The sequence below is a fragment of the Austrofundulus limnaeus genome, unplaced genomic scaffold (genome assembly GCF_001266775.1).
Source record: "Austrofundulus limnaeus strain Quisiro unplaced genomic scaffold, Austrofundulus_limnaeus-1.0 Scaffold686, whole genome shotgun sequence".
Taxonomy (NCBI): Eukaryota; Metazoa; Chordata; class Actinopteri; order Cyprinodontiformes; family Rivulidae; genus Austrofundulus; species Austrofundulus limnaeus.
In genome coordinates, this window is record NW_013953088.1 from 80,365 (window position 1) to 101,067 (window position 20,703).

Consider the following 20,703-nt stretch of genomic DNA (forward strand, 5'->3'; position numbering starts at 1 on the left):
TGTGTGTGTGTGTGTGTGTGTGTGTGTGTGTGTGTGTGTGTGTCAGCTGCGGACATGAAAGCTCCTGCTGCGAAGCAGGAGGAAAGGAGAGGGGAAAAAGTAACTTATTTCTAGCGGCAGAACAGGTTGGAAGATGGCTGTTTGATGTTATTTATTGTTTTTTAAATCATCCTATAGGCTCTGACATGTTAGATAAATTTGAAAATGAGGTTTTTAAAATATGCGTAAGACTTGAAAAAAATCCGTGAGATTGCTCTATACGTCCGTATACCTGCAAAATGACGTAAAATCCTTATAGCTTACAGACAATCTGTAAAAGTTGACGTGTGGGTTCGGGCTGAAGCTGCCTTTCTTTCCCCTCCTCCCCTCCCGCTGTGCAGGACGTACTGCTGGTCTAGAGAGAGAGATAGAGATAGATAGAGAGAGAGAGAGAGAGAGAGAGAGAGAGAGAGAGAGAGAGATGAACAAATACACACAAAAACATCAAAATTAGCACAGACACAGTACTATACAACATTTAGACACATTGTAGACAGTTTATCAGCTTAAAAAAGTTAATTTTGGTGTAAGTTACTCTTTAAAGGCCTCTGCTGGTGTTTTGAGCTAATTAGCTGATTAGTGTGGCACCAGGTGTCTTCAATATAAAACCTTTTCACATTATGCTAATTTTCTGAGATACTGAATTTGGGCTTTGCATTAGTTGTTAGTTATGATCATCAAAATTAAAAGAAATGACATGAAATATATCAGTCTGTGTGTAATGAAGGAATATAATGTACAAGTTTCACTTTTTGAATGGAATTACTGAAATAAATAAACTTATTTGTGATATTCTAATTTTATGACCAGCACCTGTACTTCTTCATACTCAATCCGCTGAGACTGTTGAGGCTTTTAAATATTTTTAAGGACTAAAAACATGTATTTCAGTGGATAATGTGTACGACTACAAAGAAAAATCTGCATTTTTGACTAAACCTTTTGTTCTTAAAGTACAGCTCCTCAAACTTGACACTACTTTTGTCTCTGGGCTCTTTACTCTCCCCTAGCTGGCCACAAGAGGCTGCTGAGTCCTGCAGCAATAAGAACCGTCAGAGGCTATCCTCTGCAGTGTCATAGTTGAGCCTCCATGTCTGTGGAGAAGGTATTAATCAAAATGCCTTCCCAATGCTCAAGTCTCAAGCACAAATTAATGAGAGGTGTGAGTGTTTAAAACACACTTATCCCTGGCACTCTGGTTACATCTTTGGTTTGTGTGATAAGGGTCATGTGTAACTGAACTTCCTATAGGTTTATAATCTCAATTATTATGGTAATACCTGTTCAAAACAATGCAAATCCTCAGCATGTTTTGTATATCTGCTTAAGAGACACTTTCCACTATTAGCTGTGGACAAGTGTGAGTGTGATGACAGTGAGACAGCCAGACAGCTGCGAACTCGTGCTCCCCAAGAGAATACTTTCTTGTGTTGTTGACAATCTAAAAATTGGTATGAGATTGCATTCAAGTAGTTACTGGTACAACATCTGCTGTCTTTCTGACTGGAGCCTCAGTTTAAGAGAACAGAGTAAGGCKTTATAAGCATCTATAGGAATTTGGATTAGGTCTAATGCTAGATTTATGTCCTTTTTAATTGGACCACTTTTAAATAATGGTTAGTAATGCGTAAGGATTTCAGCTTCAGTCTTTGAAGCATCATTAGCTAAGGCAGAATTAAAATCATTGAAATGAGTACATTAAATATCTGACCCTAGTTTTGAACAGGGTGACTGTKAATTCAGTCACTTATCTGTAATGGATTGTCCTTTTGCGTATATGACTATGTGAAAATGAATATATAATGTCTTTAAAATTGCAATATTATAGCAGTATGTCATTTTTTTAAACAGCTTGTGGAACCAGAGTTAAAAAAAAAAATTTGACACAAAGAAATAAATTTGCGAGTTTTTCATTTCTTTTTTTATTTTTTGCTTTGTTTTAATATGTAAAACAGGTATTTTTGCCCAAAGTTATCACACCATCACATTGTCTTACTTGTCCATGCCTATCACCCATTCCAGTCTGTCGTTCCATCTCTCAAGGATGTTTGTAAACTGGTTAAAGGACTTGTCAAAATACCCCTGTTTAAAGCATAAAAATGGGTTTTAGATTAATTTTCTGAGGCACGTGCATGTCAACTCCTGATGTCTAACTGTACCTTCAGAAATCTAGATTAAGGTTAACAATCCATAAAACTTGACAWGCATTGTATTTTGGCTGRCTTGTGTTCATCGTGAGTCCTTATGATGGAAAAATATTTAGTGTAGGGGCGTTGATCGCATACTTTCTGTTTTTATTCTTCCCTTGCAGTAACCTTTTGCCCTGTTGCCTTTCCACTACAGATTAATATAAAACAGCTGCTGGAGAGTTTGTATATTCTGCTGTGATGTGTCATGCCACAAGACCTCGCCATGTCACTCAGTATTAAAGGGATTGTGATGTTGTATGAATGTAGTACTTCTATTTTAAGACAACAAAATGAATTCCTGCATACAGAAGCATTCTTCAAAGGATTATTCAAAAATTCAATTTATGTCACACTGATGCAGCCTGGAACAGCTGTTCTGACTTTGACATCAGACACTAATAAAGATAGCCTTGGTTCCCTTGTGTTGGCATTAGATACCCAGAACTCTGGCAGTGAGATGAGGTGTGGCAGCACATTCATTTTCTGCTTAATTTACTCTGATACTCTTTCTGTTAGATGTTGCTTATTGTCAGCATATGTGGTTGTAGATTATTTACTTAAATTATGTACAATAAATGTTAGCTCTCCACGAATGCTTGGCTGTCCTGTCTGCCTTCTTGCTCAAAACATAAAATTGTCTGTGRAGTGAGTGCAGTAGGTCATATGCAATGATTCAGTAGTTTGAAATACTTCTGTAAAAAAGCTARATGAAAACCCTTTTTTCCTTGTTTCTGTCAATGCCATTTAAGATAAAATTTTCAAAGTATTTTTTTTTACTTGGTTGAACTTTAAGCAAAGGTTCTGAGGTCACATCAGTTGATTGACCTTTCAAAGAGTGTTTATCTCTTGCAACCTATTTGTCAGTAGTGGTCACTTGTGAGTCAAAAGACCAGTTTTCACCTATAGCTTAATATAYGTCCTAAATTAAGTTCCACAAATGGGAACATTTTACACTGTTTTACCATCTTGTTTTGTTTTTGTTTTGTTTTGTTTTTCTTTTGCAGAGCTTCTGTTTTTGATGGCGTAACATTTGTGATATCTTCTCTATTGTCATCTTGATTTAATTAAATGTAATTAAAAATAATCAGCCTATGAAGAAGCCATTCCCAAATTAGTTAAGGTAGAGTAATATGTATCTTCCAGACAGATAATTCAATTCTGTACCACAATCAAGTAAATAACTGTTACCTTCAGTTGTTATGAAAATGCTGTATATGTCCAAAACAAATTTGACTTTGCTCCCTAATTTTGATCTAAATGCCTTAAAATTGGCCTTTGTCTTTTTAAGAACCCCTATCATRATTGACACTCCCATGTTAGCACATTTTCAAACAATGCTTTGGGSGTTGGTGCTCTGCGAGGTGGGAGCTCGGCTGCAGACTGAGCTCCAGGGAGGTGCTATGTACAAATAGGTGGTGCTATGTCCCTGCAAGCCTTTTAGGCCGCTCTGTGTGACTACCACATGAGATTCAAGGATTTTTCAACATACATGAATAAAGGCTGGGTGATATTGGCAAAAAAAATGTAATCACAATTAATTGTAGTATTTAYCCAATATCAATTAATATGACGATTAATCCCATGGAGTGGGAAAGGTTTGCTGTCTTTAAAAAATATGTTCCAAATTGTGTCAAAAGTACAGTCTAATGTGTTACATCAATTTTTAAATTGTGTTGATAGGCCAAGTAAAAAAAACGGAGTTATGATAAATAAATTACAGAACTTTGTTTTTTAATGTCGTTATATTTGAAGTGAGGAGGAGCACCGAGCGGACTGACGGGAGAAATCGCCAGTAAGTCTGCCTGGTGGCATTAATCGTCAAGTGCCAAAAAAATAATCGATGAAAGTTTTTCTGATGATTAATTGCATACAATATTTTTGCCCAACCCTAGCATGAATAAGCCCAAGCAACACCCTGGGTTTGCTTTTGATGAGGTAATAACATAACAGTATAATAAAGCTCAAATYWGTCGATTTTGCATAAMWCCCGCTCCCGCCCCTGTTTCATTTTACAAACTAACTACAAGAAAGTAAAGCCATTACAAGTTTCACAAGAATGMGCTTTTTATCAAAGCCTCTATACAATCACTATAACTGGTGGTGATCTATATCCTTTGCTCCACTTTTTGWACTGTGCAGACTTTATTGATTTTCCAACAAACGTTTCACAGTTTGACACTCCTGTTGCCAGGTCTTTAATTTTCCAAAACTGAAACACAGCTACTATGTCAACTGAGTCAGCTGAAACATAAAGGCCCTGACTAAATGTCTTTTAGACTYCARATTCCCCTCGGATGGCCAAGTCCRATAGTTTGGCCTTCTGGAATCTAAGGCCTTGGCTAAACCAGCTTTCCACATTCTTCCTAGCATCAAAATCTATCAGCAAATATCTGTCTTACAGAGCACAAAATAACTGAAAACTGCAATTTTTTATTTGTTAGACTGACTGATTTCTTTTTTAAATGACTATTGCATTCAAAAATATATTATTTAGATGGTTTCAGCTCATGCTGGGGCAGCTAGTATGAATGGCCTTAAAAATGTTATAAAGATGTTTTCTGAAGCTTTCATTACAGTTATTTACTTATTTAATACTTAAACATGGTAAATTGACTGAACTTAGCATTTTTTCAAGTCTCTAAGGACTCCAAAGATCTTTACACTTAAGGTCTCTTTATACTCCCTCCAACCAGCCAACMTTTGCTCGGTTTATCACAGTGACAAAAATTATGTCATCATGCTCTCGGCATTGACATTTTTTAACCTCCTCCCGCTAAGAAGTTTGTGTAATTAGTCTGAAGTTTGTGGGCATGTTTGTTTTTGCTGAAGGCACTCGGATGCTACATTTTGTTCCAACTATTCGCTGCCTGAATGCGACTGTTAGAAGCAGACATTTCTTAAGATCGTCAAATGGACAAAAACTCATGACTGCAGGTAAAAAGATGTTTTGTATGGAGAAGTCGGTGTGGAGCATTAATAAGGARGGATTTGTGGACAAATAACGGTGGGGTTTACCATTAAATATTTGTGAAAAAAATAATGGCAGATTGGAGTTTGTTTGTTTGTTTTTATCCCCCAGAGTACAGACTGCAGCGGAGGGGTTTCCCAGTAGCTCGGCGCTGTGTGTCTCAGGAYCTATGAAAGGTGCATGTGAAAATGAATGCCAAACAACCATGTGACCATGCATCGACTGTTGGGATTTGTTTGGAGTATGTGGAGGTCTTTACAGACATTCACCCATTCATACTCATTCACACACTGCTGGTMGTAAGCTACATTGATACAGCTTTGCTGATGATATCCAAGTCTATATGCCCATTAAGTTGAACAGGGACGACTCTTCAGCTGTAAATTATATAAAAACCTGGCTATAACTAAACTTTCTGAATCTAATTGAGAGTAAAACTGAAGTAATCACTTTTGGTAAAGTAAATTCAAATGACATTGGCCCTTTATTTTCATACAGCCATTCTACTGTCAGGAATCTGGGTTTTCTCTTTGACGATACCTTTTAAATTAGATAAACAGATAAATTCGGTTGTAAAATCAAGTTGTTTCCAATTAAGACTAATTGCTAGGGTGAAATCATATCTCTCCACTGAAGACCTTGAAAGGGTGATTCATGCTTTTATTACCACTCGCTTGTATGCTGGCTTAGATAAATCATCTCTGTGTCGCCTACAGTCTGTCCAGAACGCAGTAGCTCGTCTTTTAACAGGTACTAAAAAAATGAACACATAACCCCAGTTCTGGCTTCTCTACATTGGCTTCCTGTTCACCTGAGAATTGATTTTAAGATTTTATTGATGGCTTTTAAAGTTTTTAATGGTCTGGCCCCGTCATATTTATGTGATCTTCTTAACATCTACACTCCGGTCAGAGCACTCAGGTCTACCAACCAGTTCCTGTTGGATGTCCCTAGATCCAAACTGAAATCTAGAGGTGACCGGGCTTTTGCAATAGCTGCTCCAAAGCTGTGGAACAGTCTYCCTCTTAATATTCGGTCAGSAYAGACTGTTGAGGCTTATAAATCTTTGCTGAAGACCCATTTATTTTCTTTGGCTTATGATTAAGACTGAGTTGGAGGTTCAGTTAGAGATTATTCATATATTATATTGTGTTTCTGTGTTTGTATCTATTATTTGTATGTTTTTTTGATATGTCTTGACTGAACTGTGAAGCACTTTGGTCAGCTTTTGTTGTTTTAATGTGCTATACAAATAAATTTGACATTGACATTGTAGCCACAGCTGCCCTGGAGCACACTGACAGAGGTGAGGCTGCCATGCAGTGATGCCACCATCTCTACCGTCTTTGACCACCATCAGTAGGCAAGGCAGGTGAAGTGTCTTGCCCAAGGACACAACAATTAAGATGGATGGAATGGGGGATCAATCCGGCAACCATGTTGATTACAGGACGACTCCCCAAATTGGTTTGCCACAGCCACTGGTGATTCAATTCACTAGATCCAGTAGTTTATACTCTCATTTTGTGCATTGATACTTCTTATTTGTTTCTTTTTTTATTGTGGGATAGTTTTATTATAAAGCAAGTTGTTGTTTTTTTCTGCTGTGTTTACTCGTGGACTGAACAATYCACGAGTGTGCATAGTTTAACCTTTCCTTGTTCAATTAGAATAGCTGAGCAACAACAAAAGGTAGACTGTGAACACACTATTGTTACAAACAGCTTATCGTGCATGTGCAGTGGCCTGTTTGGTGGACAACAGGAACTGTATCTACAYTAATAAAGATGCGCTCTTAGTTTCTGTTTCCCATAACAATCACATAAATGGGTAAAGGATATATCTTTGTAAAGTGGACATCATTGAAGAATTTCTAATTATCATTTTGTCTGTCAACTTAAAATTGCTTGGAGCTTTCTCCGATCTTAGTCTGTTCTTCGAAAGCAAATTCTGAGCTGTTGGATCAGACTGTTTGTGCAGATTTAAGTATCGTTCCGGTGCAGCAACAACTGGAAGCGGATGTTTGTTTGAAGACTAAAGATACACCCATGTTTCTCTAGATCTTGTTTCTTGGGTTGCACAAACAGTGTTTGCTGGTGCTTTTAATAGGTGCAGACTGGTTCAGTAATCATTCTTGGAATTTGACAGGTCCCATTCCCCCCTTCTGTTGCCCGTCAACTATAATAGGACATGGAATGGATGGCTGTTTAAGTTTGCAAAGGAAAGGAAAAACAAAAACCACCAAAGGATAGGATTCAGAATGTATAAAAGTGTGTAAAACTTATGTACACGTTTATGTACAGCCATACATTGCTCATTTTCTTTTATGTCTATATTTTTATGTGAATTTGACAGCAAATTTATGTAAATCATGTCAAAAATGTTTAGTTCTGACTGCTTTTAATAATTTTAGGAGTTATCTATAATCTTTTCATTTGTGTGAAGATTCTTATTCAGATTAAAATGATCCAGATTTTAGGGCTCTTATTACAAGGAAAGTTTCTCTAAAATAGTAAATTTTGTGGGAGTTTCTTACAAGAACATGGTGTGTCCTTAAATCAAGGTACATCCTTCTGTTATGAATACAGCAAGCAGTCACTATGTTGTATCTTTACATAACCTTCCATGAATACTGAGGAATGCAAACTGGAAAGGGCAGATCCATTGCTTTTACCCCTCCCATCGCACGCACAGAGTGAGTCCCACACAGTTACACCCGGTCACTCCTTATCTCCCCAACAGCTTTGTGGCAAGGGCTCCCTGACCCTTCAGCTTGTGTGTGTATGTGCACGTTGCATAGACGCGAGGACAGAGCAGCAGGCAGAGTTGAGATTTTGCGATGGGAGGGAATGTCACAGTAGCAGCTGCTGCCTCACATTAACAGGCTCATACTCTGACAGAGGACAATCTTAGGGGCATTCTCACAGAGGACCTCTACTGCTACCACTACCTTTTGACTTGCTGTGCTGGTTGTAAGGAATTCACTAGACTGAGTGTTATTGAGTGTATGAGTGCCCCATCCTGTCTGGAGCGAAGATGAGGATGAAGGAGCTGTCTTTGCGTCAGGATCCTGACCTCAGGAAGGAGCTGGCTCTCCTGGCACGTGGATGTGACTTTGTTCTGCCCTCTCGATTCAAGAAGAGGCTCAGAGCCTTCCAACAAGGACAGGCAGGTGTTTGGAAGAGTTCACTTTGTTTTGCATATTATTATATTCCTTTGGTGGCACATTATTCTTCATCTATAAACAGATCGATAGATTTTCTGGCGCATTGTGCCCGGCTGCTGTATTGTCCTCTTTCAGTTGTTTTCAATGGACAAAATGTCATGGCTTAGCAGTTGTTCTCGTGCTTTGCAAACATGAAGACAGCAAGGGGACAGTGCAGGGCAACAGGATATGTTTATGTCCTTTTATAGCCATGACTGATACTGGCACACAGCACAGACAAGATGACAAGTCTTTTGTCAAGTTAAAATAAGCAGATTCCCACTTGCAGTTTACAGCAAAATGGCATCAGATTACAGCAGACATTTTTAGAATAGTTCTTTTAATGTGAGTGTATTAAGTTACTCTTTAAAGTTTTATTCATTCAGTCTTGTTAAAATGAACAAAGTATTACATGTGAGAAAGACAGGTTGATAGTTTTATATCTTTGCAGCTGTTTTAAGTTATTACTTGAGACCATAAAGAATGATTAAGATAGCAGGATCTGGAGTCTTGTAAATGATCTCTGAGTATGAGATGGTGATTGAGAGCAGTAGTTCCCCCAGGTTTATGGCCTTGGAAAATGGTAGAGTAAATACTGGGAAGTATAGCATGTTCACCTCAAACTGTGTTTAGTAAGTAGTGTAAAATAACCTTCAACTTTTTTTTAAATTATGGAGATAAAAGGTCCTACTCACAGATTTAATGTTCTCTGTTATGWAACATGACATAATACTTAGCAAACCACAAAATGAGGATTTGATTTGTGAAATTCATCATTGTATACTACGAGGTTATTTGTGATGTCCTAACTCAGTTGTTTCTTAGAGGATGTGATTTATTTTGCTGTTATGTCCTTTGGAGTTGGTAACAAGATAATACCTAATTGTTAGCTACATTTTTAAAATATTTTTGTATTACAACTTCATTTGTTACATCACTAAAATGTTACAACTAGAAATGTTCATCTTTACAAAAACTGTAAAAAATAAAATAAAAATAGAAGCTTAGATTAGCAAAATACATTTAACCCTTTTATTCACTATTAGATTAGACTGATGCACAATAGATGGTTCAGTTTAATAGTGTTATGATAACTGTAACAATGTGTCTTTGTTTTGATGATAAAATCATTTATTTCATAATTAGGACCAATTTTTTGTCCAGTTTAGCATCTTATTTAGGTTTAGATATTCCTGTTTCTGACCACTACTGAACCAAACTGAAACCATTCTGAATGCTGACTAATGGTACCAACTACTCAGACGATTTAGGAGAAAACTCAAATCTGATCTACCCCTTTTAATGTGATTTGGAAAAGCAATCTGTGGTTTATTTTGATCTACCAAAATATTAAGATTTGTTTGATTTTCAAATTCTGAATAAAAAGTATAATTTTATAATGGTTTTAGCTTGAAATGTTTGCATAGTAATCATCTAAAAACATTATAAACGCTCTACTGAGTGTGAGCCACTTTATTAAAGCCATGTTTGTGTAACTCAGAATAATTTATATCATTTTACAGAATCATACAGTATTAATATAACACAAAATATTGAATTTGATTTTCTATATCATGAGTGGAAAATTAAAAAGCATGGCTATGTCCACAGTCCTGGGTTTATCCCACATTTATTGAGTTGTCCAACAAGAGTTTTGTTTAACTTTTCTGACTGTAAAAAAAAGCACATCACAGTATCAGTTGCTGAAATACTGAAGGTGGATACTACAGTGGATTAACAGTTTTGTTTGTTTTTTGGTTTTAAAGGTCCGTCCACTGTGTTTCYAATCCTGGAGGGTCATGACACAATTTTTTAGTTTGTAGGAGAATGTTGGAAAAAGATAAAATATCGTAATGACAATTAATACAATAGAATACATTACATTATACCAGTTGGAATAGATTTTATTAAGTGGTTTTGTTTGTGTATAGGTTTGTGTCCACAGATGTGCTTCTGATGGGGAAGATAAATAATCTGATTCTTCTGGATGTTGCCATGACTTGAAAAAGTTAAAAACTACTGATTGATTTGTTAAAACTTGCTCTTGGTCTTAATTATTTCTTAGTCAAACCACAAGCATACTAAAGCAGATCACAGCATAATCTGCAAGTCTTAGCTGTTTATTTTTATTAGACTGAAAAGATCATTAAAGAAGAACGAAAATAAATTAGTTTTTTTAAAACATCATATATCATAATACATTTTTGTGGTTATGTCCTAATTTACTATGTATGTTGATGGTGCTTGTATAATTCACCAAAACTATTATCACCAGTTATTTATCACAAAGGAGCAAGACAATATCCATCCATCCATTATTTACTGCTTATTCCGAGTTGGGTCATGGGGGCAGCAGCTTGAGCAGMGAAGCCCAGACAGACCTCTCTTTCCTCAGCCACGTCTTCCAGCTCTTCTGGGAGGATTCCAAGGTGTTTTCCCGAACCAGCCAAGGTCTCCAGTGTGTCTTGGGTCTTCCCCAGGTCTCCTCCCAGTCAGACATGCCTAAAGCATCTCCCTTGGGAGGCATCCAGGGGGCATCTCTACCAGATGCCCGAACCATCTCAGCTGGTTCATCTCGATGTCGAGGAGCAGTGGCTCTACTCTGAGTCGCTCCTGGATAATAGAGCTTCTCACCCTGTCTAAGAGAGAGGCCAGCTACCCAGCGGAAAATCTCATTTCGACTGCCTGTAGCTGCAGTCTTGTTTTTTTGGTCACTACCCAAAGTTTGTGGCCATAGGTGAGGGTATGAACGAATGATCAGCTCTCTCTTCACCCCAGCAGACTGGTACAGAGTCCACAAAACATCAGAAACCGCACAGATCCATCTTTGTGTCACTCGCTCCATTCTTCCTTCTCTCGTGAACAAAACCCCAAGATACTTTAACTCCTCCCCTTGAGGCAGTACCTCACCCCCAACTTGGAGAGATCAATCCACCCTTTCCGACTGAGGACCATGGACTCGGATTTGGAGGTGCTTATCCTCATCTCAGCCACTTCACACTCGACTGTGAATCGCTTCTTTGAGAGCTGAAGATGACYGCATGATGACGCCAACAGGAACACGTCATCAGCAAATAGCAGTGATGGAATCCTGAGGCCACTAAACCAGACTCCCTCCACCCCCTGGRTGTACCAAGAAATTCTGTCCATTAAAGTTATGAACAGAATTGGTGACAACAGGCAGCTCCATCAAAGGGGTCTGATTTACTGCCGGCAATCAGAACCAAACTCTTGCACTGCTTATATAGGGAGTGACTGGCCCGTAACAACGGACGCACAATCTCTCATGCTACATTTACACCAAGCACYTTGTGCGCCTCCAAAAATCTCAAAACGCACGCATCTTGATGCTGGTGTCCAGTGAGGACAGACGCATTTGATGTGAARGTAGACACGCTTCTTTAAACGCTCGAGAGGAGGAGCCTTTTTAACTGTAATTTAGATAACTTACCAAACATGCCGACTTCCTCACAAATAGTCCTCCAGGTAAAGTCCTTTTTATTTCTATCACGATAATGGACACTGGAATGATCATAACTGATCGGACTATCAGTTTTTCCTCCATTGTTTGTGTGATCCTATTTCTCGGGCTTCCGGTATTTCCAGCTCATCACCAGTGCGTCACTGAGCAGAGTCTCTCTTATTGGTTGATGCGACGCATCAAAAGTTCAGGTTTTCCAACTCGTGCATCAGATGCTTGGGATGTGCCTCACCCACTGAAAACGCTCAAGACGTGCGAAATGCTTCGAAAAGCGCTGCTCGGTTTCTAGACACCCCTAGATGCGCATACACTATTGACTTTGCATGTAAACCAGATGCTCCTGATGCTCAAAATGTGTTTGTAAATGTACCATTATTCGCTGAGCACCCCCCACAGTGTACCTTGAGAAGCGCAGTGGAACGCCTTTTCCAAGTCCGCCAAACACATCTAGAGTGGATGGGCAAACTCCCATAACCCTTCAAGGACCCTAGTGAGGGTGAAGAGCTGGTCCAYTGTTCCACAGTCAGGACAGAATGTGCATTGTTCCTCCTGAATCTGAGGTTCAGCTATCGGTCAGACTCTCTTCTCCAGCACACCAGAATAGACCTTACTGGGGAGGCTAAGGAGAAAGATGCCCCTATATTTGAAACACATCCTCCAACCCCCTTTTTGAAGAGGGGACCCACCACCATGGTCTGCCAATCCAGTGGCACTGCCCCTATAAGCCCATATGCTGTTGCAAAGGTTCGTCAACCAAGACAGCCCTACAACATCCAGAGCCAATGTCATCCACCTCAGAGCCCAGCCACTGTGGAGCTTTTTAGTGACCTCMGCCTCGGTTATTGACAGACCAACCCCAAAATCTCCAAACTCTGCTTCCTCCATGGAAGATGTGCCAGTGAGATTGAAAGGTCAGAGAAGTATTCTTTCCAACTCCCGACATCACTGGTTGAGGTCAACAGCACCACACCACAGCTGACAGATGGTTTGCCAGAATCTTCTCAGAGCCAAATGAAAATCTTTATTCTTTAGGCCTCACCGAACTCCTTTTCCATTCAAGCTTTTGCCTCGGCAACAGCCAGGGCTACAGCCCGCTAGGCCTGCCAATATTCCTCTACTGTCTCCGGAGTTCTACCAGCCAACAAGGCCAAATAGGACTCACTCTTCAGTCTGACAGCTTCCCTCCCAGTTTTTTTTTTTTTTGTTACAAAGGAGCAAGTCACCAATATGTTACATATAATCTATATACGTATGTTCAGTGCACATTTTTATTTAAAAATGAAGTTGCACATTGCCACTTTTCAAATATGTTTGTGTAGTTTTAGAAGCATTAACGTTGCATGCTCTTTTCAGAATTATTCATTAACCAGAAAATAGGTCAAGCACAAATTTAACCATAAATCTAAAATGATTTTTGGGTCAATTAAGGGCACACATATTATTGAATGTTGACATAGGGCTGGGCGATATGATCAAAATTTTATATCACGGTATTTTCAACATTTACACCTCAGCTGATAATAAAATGTACAAACCCTGCTCATACATGTCAACTTGTACAGATTGTCCGTAAATTATAAGGATTTTACGTCATTTTGCAGATATACAGGCGTATAGAGCAATCTCACGGATTTTTCAAAACCTGATTTTCAAATTTATCTAACATGTCAGAGTCTGTAGGATGATTAAAAAAACAATAAATAACATAAAACAGCCATCTTTTAACCTGTTCTGCCGCTAWAAATAAGTTTAGAACTTTTTCCGCTCTCCTCTCCTGCTGCTCAGCGGGCGCTTTCATGTCCGCAGCCGATAGACCCCCTCCCCCCCGGTGAGAGTTGTACAGATTTTTGAGGCTTTTTTAATACAGGTAAACGTCCGAAGAGGTTGACATGTATGCCTGCTTATTGACTTTTTTCTTTTACTGTACCTCTGTCTGTGTCTCTGTTTCCCTCCTCTGTGTCTGTTCTTCTCTGACTGGTGGTTGGAGACAGTAGTCAGGCATTTTGGCCCAGTCGTGAAGGAGGAGGGTTAAGAAAAGATTATGATCGGGTTTATTGTTTTATGTTATTTATTAAAGCTTATCAGCACGACTCGCCTTGCACACCAGTCAATTCCAACTCCACTACGAACTACTTCCTGCGGGCTTTTCACAATAGAACCACGTTAAGTCTCCATCAGCATAACGTCTCAATATTAACAAACTGCATTAAATCTAACTGTGCACGTCACTGAAGAGGTGTTTACTACATTCAGCGATGGTGAAAATAGGATGTTTTTTTAAACGTCAGTCAATATAAGCAGCGGAATCGCCACCCGCTGCTGCAACTAGCTGCTCCAAATATTAGCATGCTAACGCACATAGCGGTGCAGCAAGGAAAAATGTCCCCCGGGAAACAAAAGTTTACTGGCGGCTGCGAAGAAATGTTCCGCTATTTAAACCAGAATGTCCGGTATTCAAAAAATTCATATCATAACAAAAATAAAAACCAGGTATTCGGTACAAAACAATATACTGCCCAGCACTATGTTGGCACATTCATTTACAATGAATATTACAGAATTACAGTAAGGTAGGATTATCAGTCACAGGTGTATTTGTTACAGGTAAATGGATAAAAAAGTGCTTAATAGTCACAGATCATCCATGATGAGCATTAGGGTTTCCTAACGATATAGTCACATAAGTATGATGCTTGTGTTACAGTGATCTTCAGCACTCACTGAAATATGCTTTAGCATTTTGTAGCTTGAGTGGCTAATAGTTTGTTTCTGTGTTTGTCTCAGGCCCAGGTGAGGACGGAAGAGCCAGTTACCAATGCACTGAGTGAAAGCATTCCCAAGTTTTACTTCCCACAGGGCCAGCCCCAAGCCAACCTCAACACTGACAACCTCATTTCCAAAATTGAGAAAATATTTTCACAATTTCCAAATGAAAGAGCCACCATTGAAGACATGGGGCCAGTTGCCAAGGTGAGAACGCAAGTTAGAGCATCGTGGTTGAGCTGCCACCCAGAAATGTATTTTTTTAGTGCGATTTGGCTCCTGACTTATTGGTTTGCTGATTTTAATACCCCACGGAAAATATTATTTCCGTGTTGTGAAGAAATGTGGGCAGTAGCCTGGGGAGACCTTTATGGCAAAGACAGCTAGGTTTACTCAAGAAAATTTATAAATGATCTATTACTGCTTTTCTAACTAATAAACTGAAATAAAACCTGTACRTTTATTAACTTTTTCTTTTTTAATGTGTTCATCTGTATTTTTCATCTTTACCACAGACTATTTTGTTGTCTCTTTAGGCCTGTGAGTGTCCCCTCTACTGGAAAATGCCATTGTTCTGCTCAGCTGGAGGCGACAGGACGGGTTTCGTGTCTGTTCACAAGTTTGTGGCTATTTGGAGAAAGTAAGACAATAGCTGCTCTTGTTCCAACTGAACTATTGGTGCATTCACTCTCAGCTAAATGGCTCATACAGTCAGTCTCATCTGGACAACGATGACCACACTCTCAGGAACATAAACACTGCATGCAGCTGTTTGTCATTGTTATTATGGCATTTTCCTTTTTCATTCCAAACAGAATTCATTGCCTTTCTAAAAATCATAGTTGTAAACAGCAACGTTGCTGTTTATCTGCAGTACAGCACAAAAATAAAAACATCCATTCATTGTCTTTCAATGTGAAGTTAGTTGAAATACTGTGAAGTTTTTATAATGGTGGCTGTGTGCTGAATGATGTTTTGTGCAACAGGCATGTCCTTGTATTAATGTGTGAGCCTCCGGAGGACTGGACAGACATGACATTTGACCTTAGCTCCTGACTGAACCGTTCTCAGATCAGAGGCCACTTTCTAATATTACCATAACCGTAACACTCGGTGCAACATAATCATCCAACACCAATTCAGAATCCTAATTTCAGAATGTATTACGGCTGCACTTAAAATTTTTGTAGAGTTTTTAAAATTCAAAAGAATGTTAAAAATCAACAAGGGAGCAACATCACAACCAGCTGTCCGTTTTTTTTTTTTTCTCTCTCCAGAACTCTGCAGACCTGTCACGATGATGCTTCTAAATTTGTGCACCTCTTGGCCAAGCCTGGCTGTAATTACCTGGAACAAGACGACTTTATTCCATTCCTACAGGTACGGCCTGCAGCACACCCAAGGAGAGGGCTGGAGTTGGCAGGGCGGGGTGGGAGCAAAACTGCAATGGTGGCGCAAACTGAGCTTAGTGTGTGGACTGTCCTGCTGAGACTGTGCTTTTATTTGTGACAGAGGACTAATTTAGGAATGTTATTATAAGTCTGTTGGAGGAGGGTGATTGCACTGAAGATGTGTTCAGGCTTAGCAGAAATGGAAGATTTAAAAAAATTGTTTAGCCCTATMCTACACTCGATGTTTTTGTTGAGTTTAGTTTTATTATGCTTCCAAGAGCTTGCAGCCTGAGCTGAACACCCGTTAGCATACTAGCAGATTCCTTTTGGCACGTGCTGTTTAATTTGTACGGTTCAGCTCAGCGAATGGCCTTTGACTGTTTTGATGAATGAAAGGCGGATTGCAGTGGAGTTGATTTGACTGTCCCCGCCTGTTTCCTGCGGCCTGTGATTTATGTGTTTTCTATGATTTAATTTCTCTCAGCGAGAGTCAAAGAGGCACGACGACTGCCCTAAAATAAGTCCTTTTAATTTCATTGCCGCCTTCGCATTTATGTCAACAGTTTTTTTTTTCTTTACTGTAAGGCAACTGTGTAGAATAAGGAACAGACATGGTAGAAAGGAGGTCATAATAAGGACATACCAAGAATTTATGAGAAATGCACCACTCTGTCTGATTTTATGACACAAGGAGACAATAAGTCACTAATAAACATCTTTTTTTTTTCCATTGGCATTTTTTAAATCGATGGCTTCTTATAATAAGGTCTGGAGTATTTTCTACTCAATGTAGAAAACATATGTTGGGATAAAATTATGTGCAGTAGAACACTGTGTTCTGATCTTTCACTTAGGGAGTATTTATACTGCTACTCTGACAGCCGTAGATTCTGTCTTCCAGAAATAACGGATGTCTGTTAGAGTAGAAGGCATTACATTTTATAGAGTTGGATGTATTGTTTTCTTGTGTCAAGACTAAGTAATAAAACTAAATTGTGTATTTTCAGGATGTGGTCAACTCGCATGCAGGTTTGGCCTTTCTAAAAGAAGCACCAGACTTTCACTCACGTTACATCACCACGGTATGCTGCCATTAAAACAACAATGTACAAGCAGTACATGATGTTTGCACAATAACAACACTGATTGTTCTTTAGGTAATCCAAAGAATATTTTACAATGTGAACCAGACATGGACGGGGAAGATAACATGTACCGAGCTTAGGAAAAGTAACTTCCTCCAGGTAAAATGCCTTTTTTTGCTGTTCACGCGCAAAACATACCAAATTGAATTTTACAGTTTGAGGAAAAAGGGTTCCTACAGATCCTTAAAAACTCTTAAAAGGCYTTGAATTCATCAATCCAAAAATAAAGCCTTAATTAGCCTTAAAAGGTCTTAAATCAATCTGTCAGAAGTCTTAAAAATMTTAACYCATTGTAAATAGGATGTTTGTAATTTGTCTCAAATATTAAAATAATTGGTAACATTTTTTAAACGTTCACATGCAGACATTCCTCTTTGACATCACTTCCTGTTGCTTCACATGCAAATATCTCAACAACCGTCCGTCAGAGCATCGTGAAATTTGTTTCGTAATATGTTAATAATGTTGTATTTCCAAAAATGTATTCAAATTTCTTACAAAAAAGTTGATGTCATAGGCACTTTAAGGTTTCTAGGGTTGAGACCCCACTGTGGGTCCTAAAACTCCAAATTTTGGGTCTTAGAGAACTTCCAGGAATTAAATAAAGTTTAAAACTGACTGCTAAGAATGTTTTAGCTTTATTTGACAAAAAAAAAAGCAGTTCGATATGGTTAAAAACAATTGGTTTATTAGGAATATTTGAATACTTCAACCAAAAATACTTGGATTCATGAGTTTCTGCCAGTTTTGATCTTTTTGTCCTTTGTGTTTATTGTGAAATTGGTCTTAAATTTAATTTCACTTGGCATTAAAAAGTCTTAAATTTAACTTGCCTTAAACTGTAGGAACCCTGGTGTATCTTTTTATATTTATAAACCTGTAATTATGAAAGCCTAAAAACAAACCTCTTGTTGGGTAGAACGTAGCGCTGCTGGAGCAAGAGGAAGATGTGAACCAGCTGACAGAGTACTTCTCCTATGAACATTTTTATGTTATCTACTGCAAGTTCTGGGAGCTTGACACCGATCATGACCTCTATATTGACCAGAAAGACCTGGCCCGGCACAATGACCAAGGTAAACAAACACACCATCACTTTGACAGTTTTATCTGTTTAGGCTTCATGTCATGTTAATACAAATGGTGGGGAAGTTTAGACAATAAGTACAGAATAAATATACCTTCTTGCCACCTCTGAGCACCTCCAATACTTCATGAAACAATAAAACACCATTTTTTTTCTTGTTATCTAGACCAGATTTGCTCCTCGCATACAGCCAGGAACAGATTTATCTCTGACACTTCCTCCTTTTACACCACATGTTCTTGGTTGATGGTTTATAAGTGAGGCAGTGGAAATCAGACACAAGATCAATAGGAGAGCAGCCTATATACTCTGCTCCAGTGACGCCACGTCTGGAACGATTTCTACCACTGTAGGGTCGAAATGATGACCAGAGGATTTATGAGGTTGTCAGGGGAAAACTACACCAGCAAGTCTGAGAATGTGTGTTGTGAGAAAGTTGAAATGTTATTGAAAGAGCTTGATTCTAAGTGTCTGCTTTGGTCTGTGTTTTCTAGCTGTTTCACAGAAAATGATTGAGAGAATATTTTCAGGAACTGTAACAAGGTACGTTAACATTTTCATTGTGTTTGAAGAGGAGTCTCACCTACCAGTTTTAAAATGATGTTTATTCTCTCAGAGACAGGCGGGTGAATAAACAGGGAAAACTGAGTTATGCTGATTTTGTCTGGTTCCTCATATCTGAGGAAGACAAGAAGACTTACACCAGGTATGTTTACCTTTAACCACATGGTGTCTCTGTACCATTCTTAAAGCAGCAGTTCAGCTCTTCTGACCTGCTTTCTGTGGACAGGTTTGAACAATAATTAGAGAACTCCTTAAACAAACACAGTTTGGAGAGATYTTTCTAACTTTATTGTCAAGCAAACAGTCCGAACTGAACAAAGACCAAAGTGGTTTGCTGTAATCTTAAAACAGAACCAATCTCAAAAGTTTTATAGCATTTCGTTGAAACATAATTTCACAAACTATCAGTCATATTCTGCAAGAAGGAGGCATGAATTACATCATCCTTTTCTGTAGAACTACAGTTGCTGGATTTTCTGGACTTTATAAGCCCATTTGGGTTTTTATGATCTCTCCAGCCCATTGTGTTTTATCGTCCCTCATTTTTTGTTTTTAATGTTTATAAATAAGTAAAACCAGAATAACTATTAAATGCAAAACTGATAGAAGTGTAAAAGTTTCATTTACATGAACTATTTTAAATTTGCTTCAAGACTGCAGCAATCCATTTTGGTCCTGGCTCCACTCAAACTAGCTTTTAACTCCTCAGTCAGATCAGATTTAAACTTTTTCTCTGAACTAAGTTTGTTTAAAGAACTATCAACATTGTTCATATCCTTTTCACAGAGCTATAGTACATGTCACAAGGTCCAACTCGCCAAASGCTTTTTCTTTGTTCAGTATGGAGTACTGGTTCCGCTGCATGGACCTGGACGGGGACGGGGTGCTCAGCATGTACGAGCTGGAGTACTTCTACGAGGAGCAGTGTCAAAAACTGGAGGCCATGGCTATAGAGCCCCTTCCCTTCGAGGACTGCCTGTGCCAAATGCTCGACCTCGTCGCACCTGAGGTGGAAGGTCAGATCTGTTTCACATTTACACACACACAGCGCAGAGGGTGACTGGTTCCACTTTGTCCTCAGTGGCACATTATTAGACCAGACCATCGATCACTGGCTGAGGGAACAGTTAGAAACTGGGCTGCCTGCAGCCAGCTGCTGGTGTCATCCACACTGTCAACAAATTCCCTCCAACACTTCACTCACCCAGTGTGTTCTTTACAAGTTACCAGTTCACGGTCGGGTGTGCGTGTTTACTATTGATGGCCACAGTGAGCAACCTAATCATGTGCGACACATGAATGGTGTTATGTAATATAGCATGTTATCTGATATGTAACAACTTCTCAACTGAAATGTCTTCTTGAACACTAAGTGAAAGCACAACCTGTACACTTTTAACATTCTGAGACGATAAACTGGAAAACAAGACGGAAACAGCAATAAATACAAAACAAACACCTATAAACTGGATCGTAAACACATAATTAATTAGTTTTTATGGGTAAATGAAAATGTGTTGAGCATGCCTCGTACTAATTTTTACTGAACTAGATCAATAAACAAATACAAAATAAAACTGAAGAACGTAATAAAATAGTAGGGATAATGGCAATTAGAGCAGACATAATGAGCTGAATAAAGTAACGAAAAAGACAAAAAGAGGGAAGTTTAAAGTGCATTAACAACTTTGTAAAATAATTAAGTACAGCAAATCAATAAAATTGATTGATTAAAGAAAAGCTTGTTTAACTGAACGGAGCAAGATAATTCCGTAAAATATATAGATATAGATAGTATGTGTATACACTCCTGATCGAAATCTTTAGACCAGTCAAAAAAATGCAAGAATTTGCATTTTGCACTATTGGAT

The 20,703-nt window shown here is 38.6% G+C and overlaps 1 protein-coding gene across 4 annotated transcripts in view; it reads left to right on the top strand.

The window, feature by feature from the left end:
• ppp2r3b (protein phosphatase 2, regulatory subunit B'', beta) overlaps nucleotides 1–20,703 on the top strand; it is a 37,512-nt gene that overhangs the window by 8,153 nt on the left and 8,656 nt on the right. For 2 of the 4 annotated variants that reach the window (XM_014027814.1, XM_014027812.1), the window contains exons 3-11: nucleotides 14,667–14,852; nucleotides 15,182–15,285; nucleotides 15,923–16,025; nucleotides 17,044–17,118; nucleotides 17,194–17,280; nucleotides 18,101–18,257; nucleotides 18,763–18,811; nucleotides 18,885–18,974; nucleotides 19,673–19,848. In XM_014027814.1, the coding sequence (XP_013883268.1) occupies nucleotides 14,667–14,852; nucleotides 15,182–15,285; nucleotides 15,923–16,025; nucleotides 17,044–17,118; nucleotides 17,194–17,280; nucleotides 18,101–18,257; nucleotides 18,763–18,811; nucleotides 18,885–18,974; nucleotides 19,673–19,848 (1,027 nt within the window). Of the gene's footprint in view, nucleotides 1–7,979; nucleotides 8,365–14,666; nucleotides 14,853–15,181; nucleotides 15,286–15,922; nucleotides 16,026–17,043; nucleotides 17,119–17,193; nucleotides 17,281–18,100; nucleotides 18,258–18,762; nucleotides 18,812–18,884; nucleotides 18,975–19,672; nucleotides 19,849–20,703 lie in introns of those variants that run through there. The other 2 variants (XM_014027815.1, XM_014027813.1) reach the window with 2 other exon arrangements.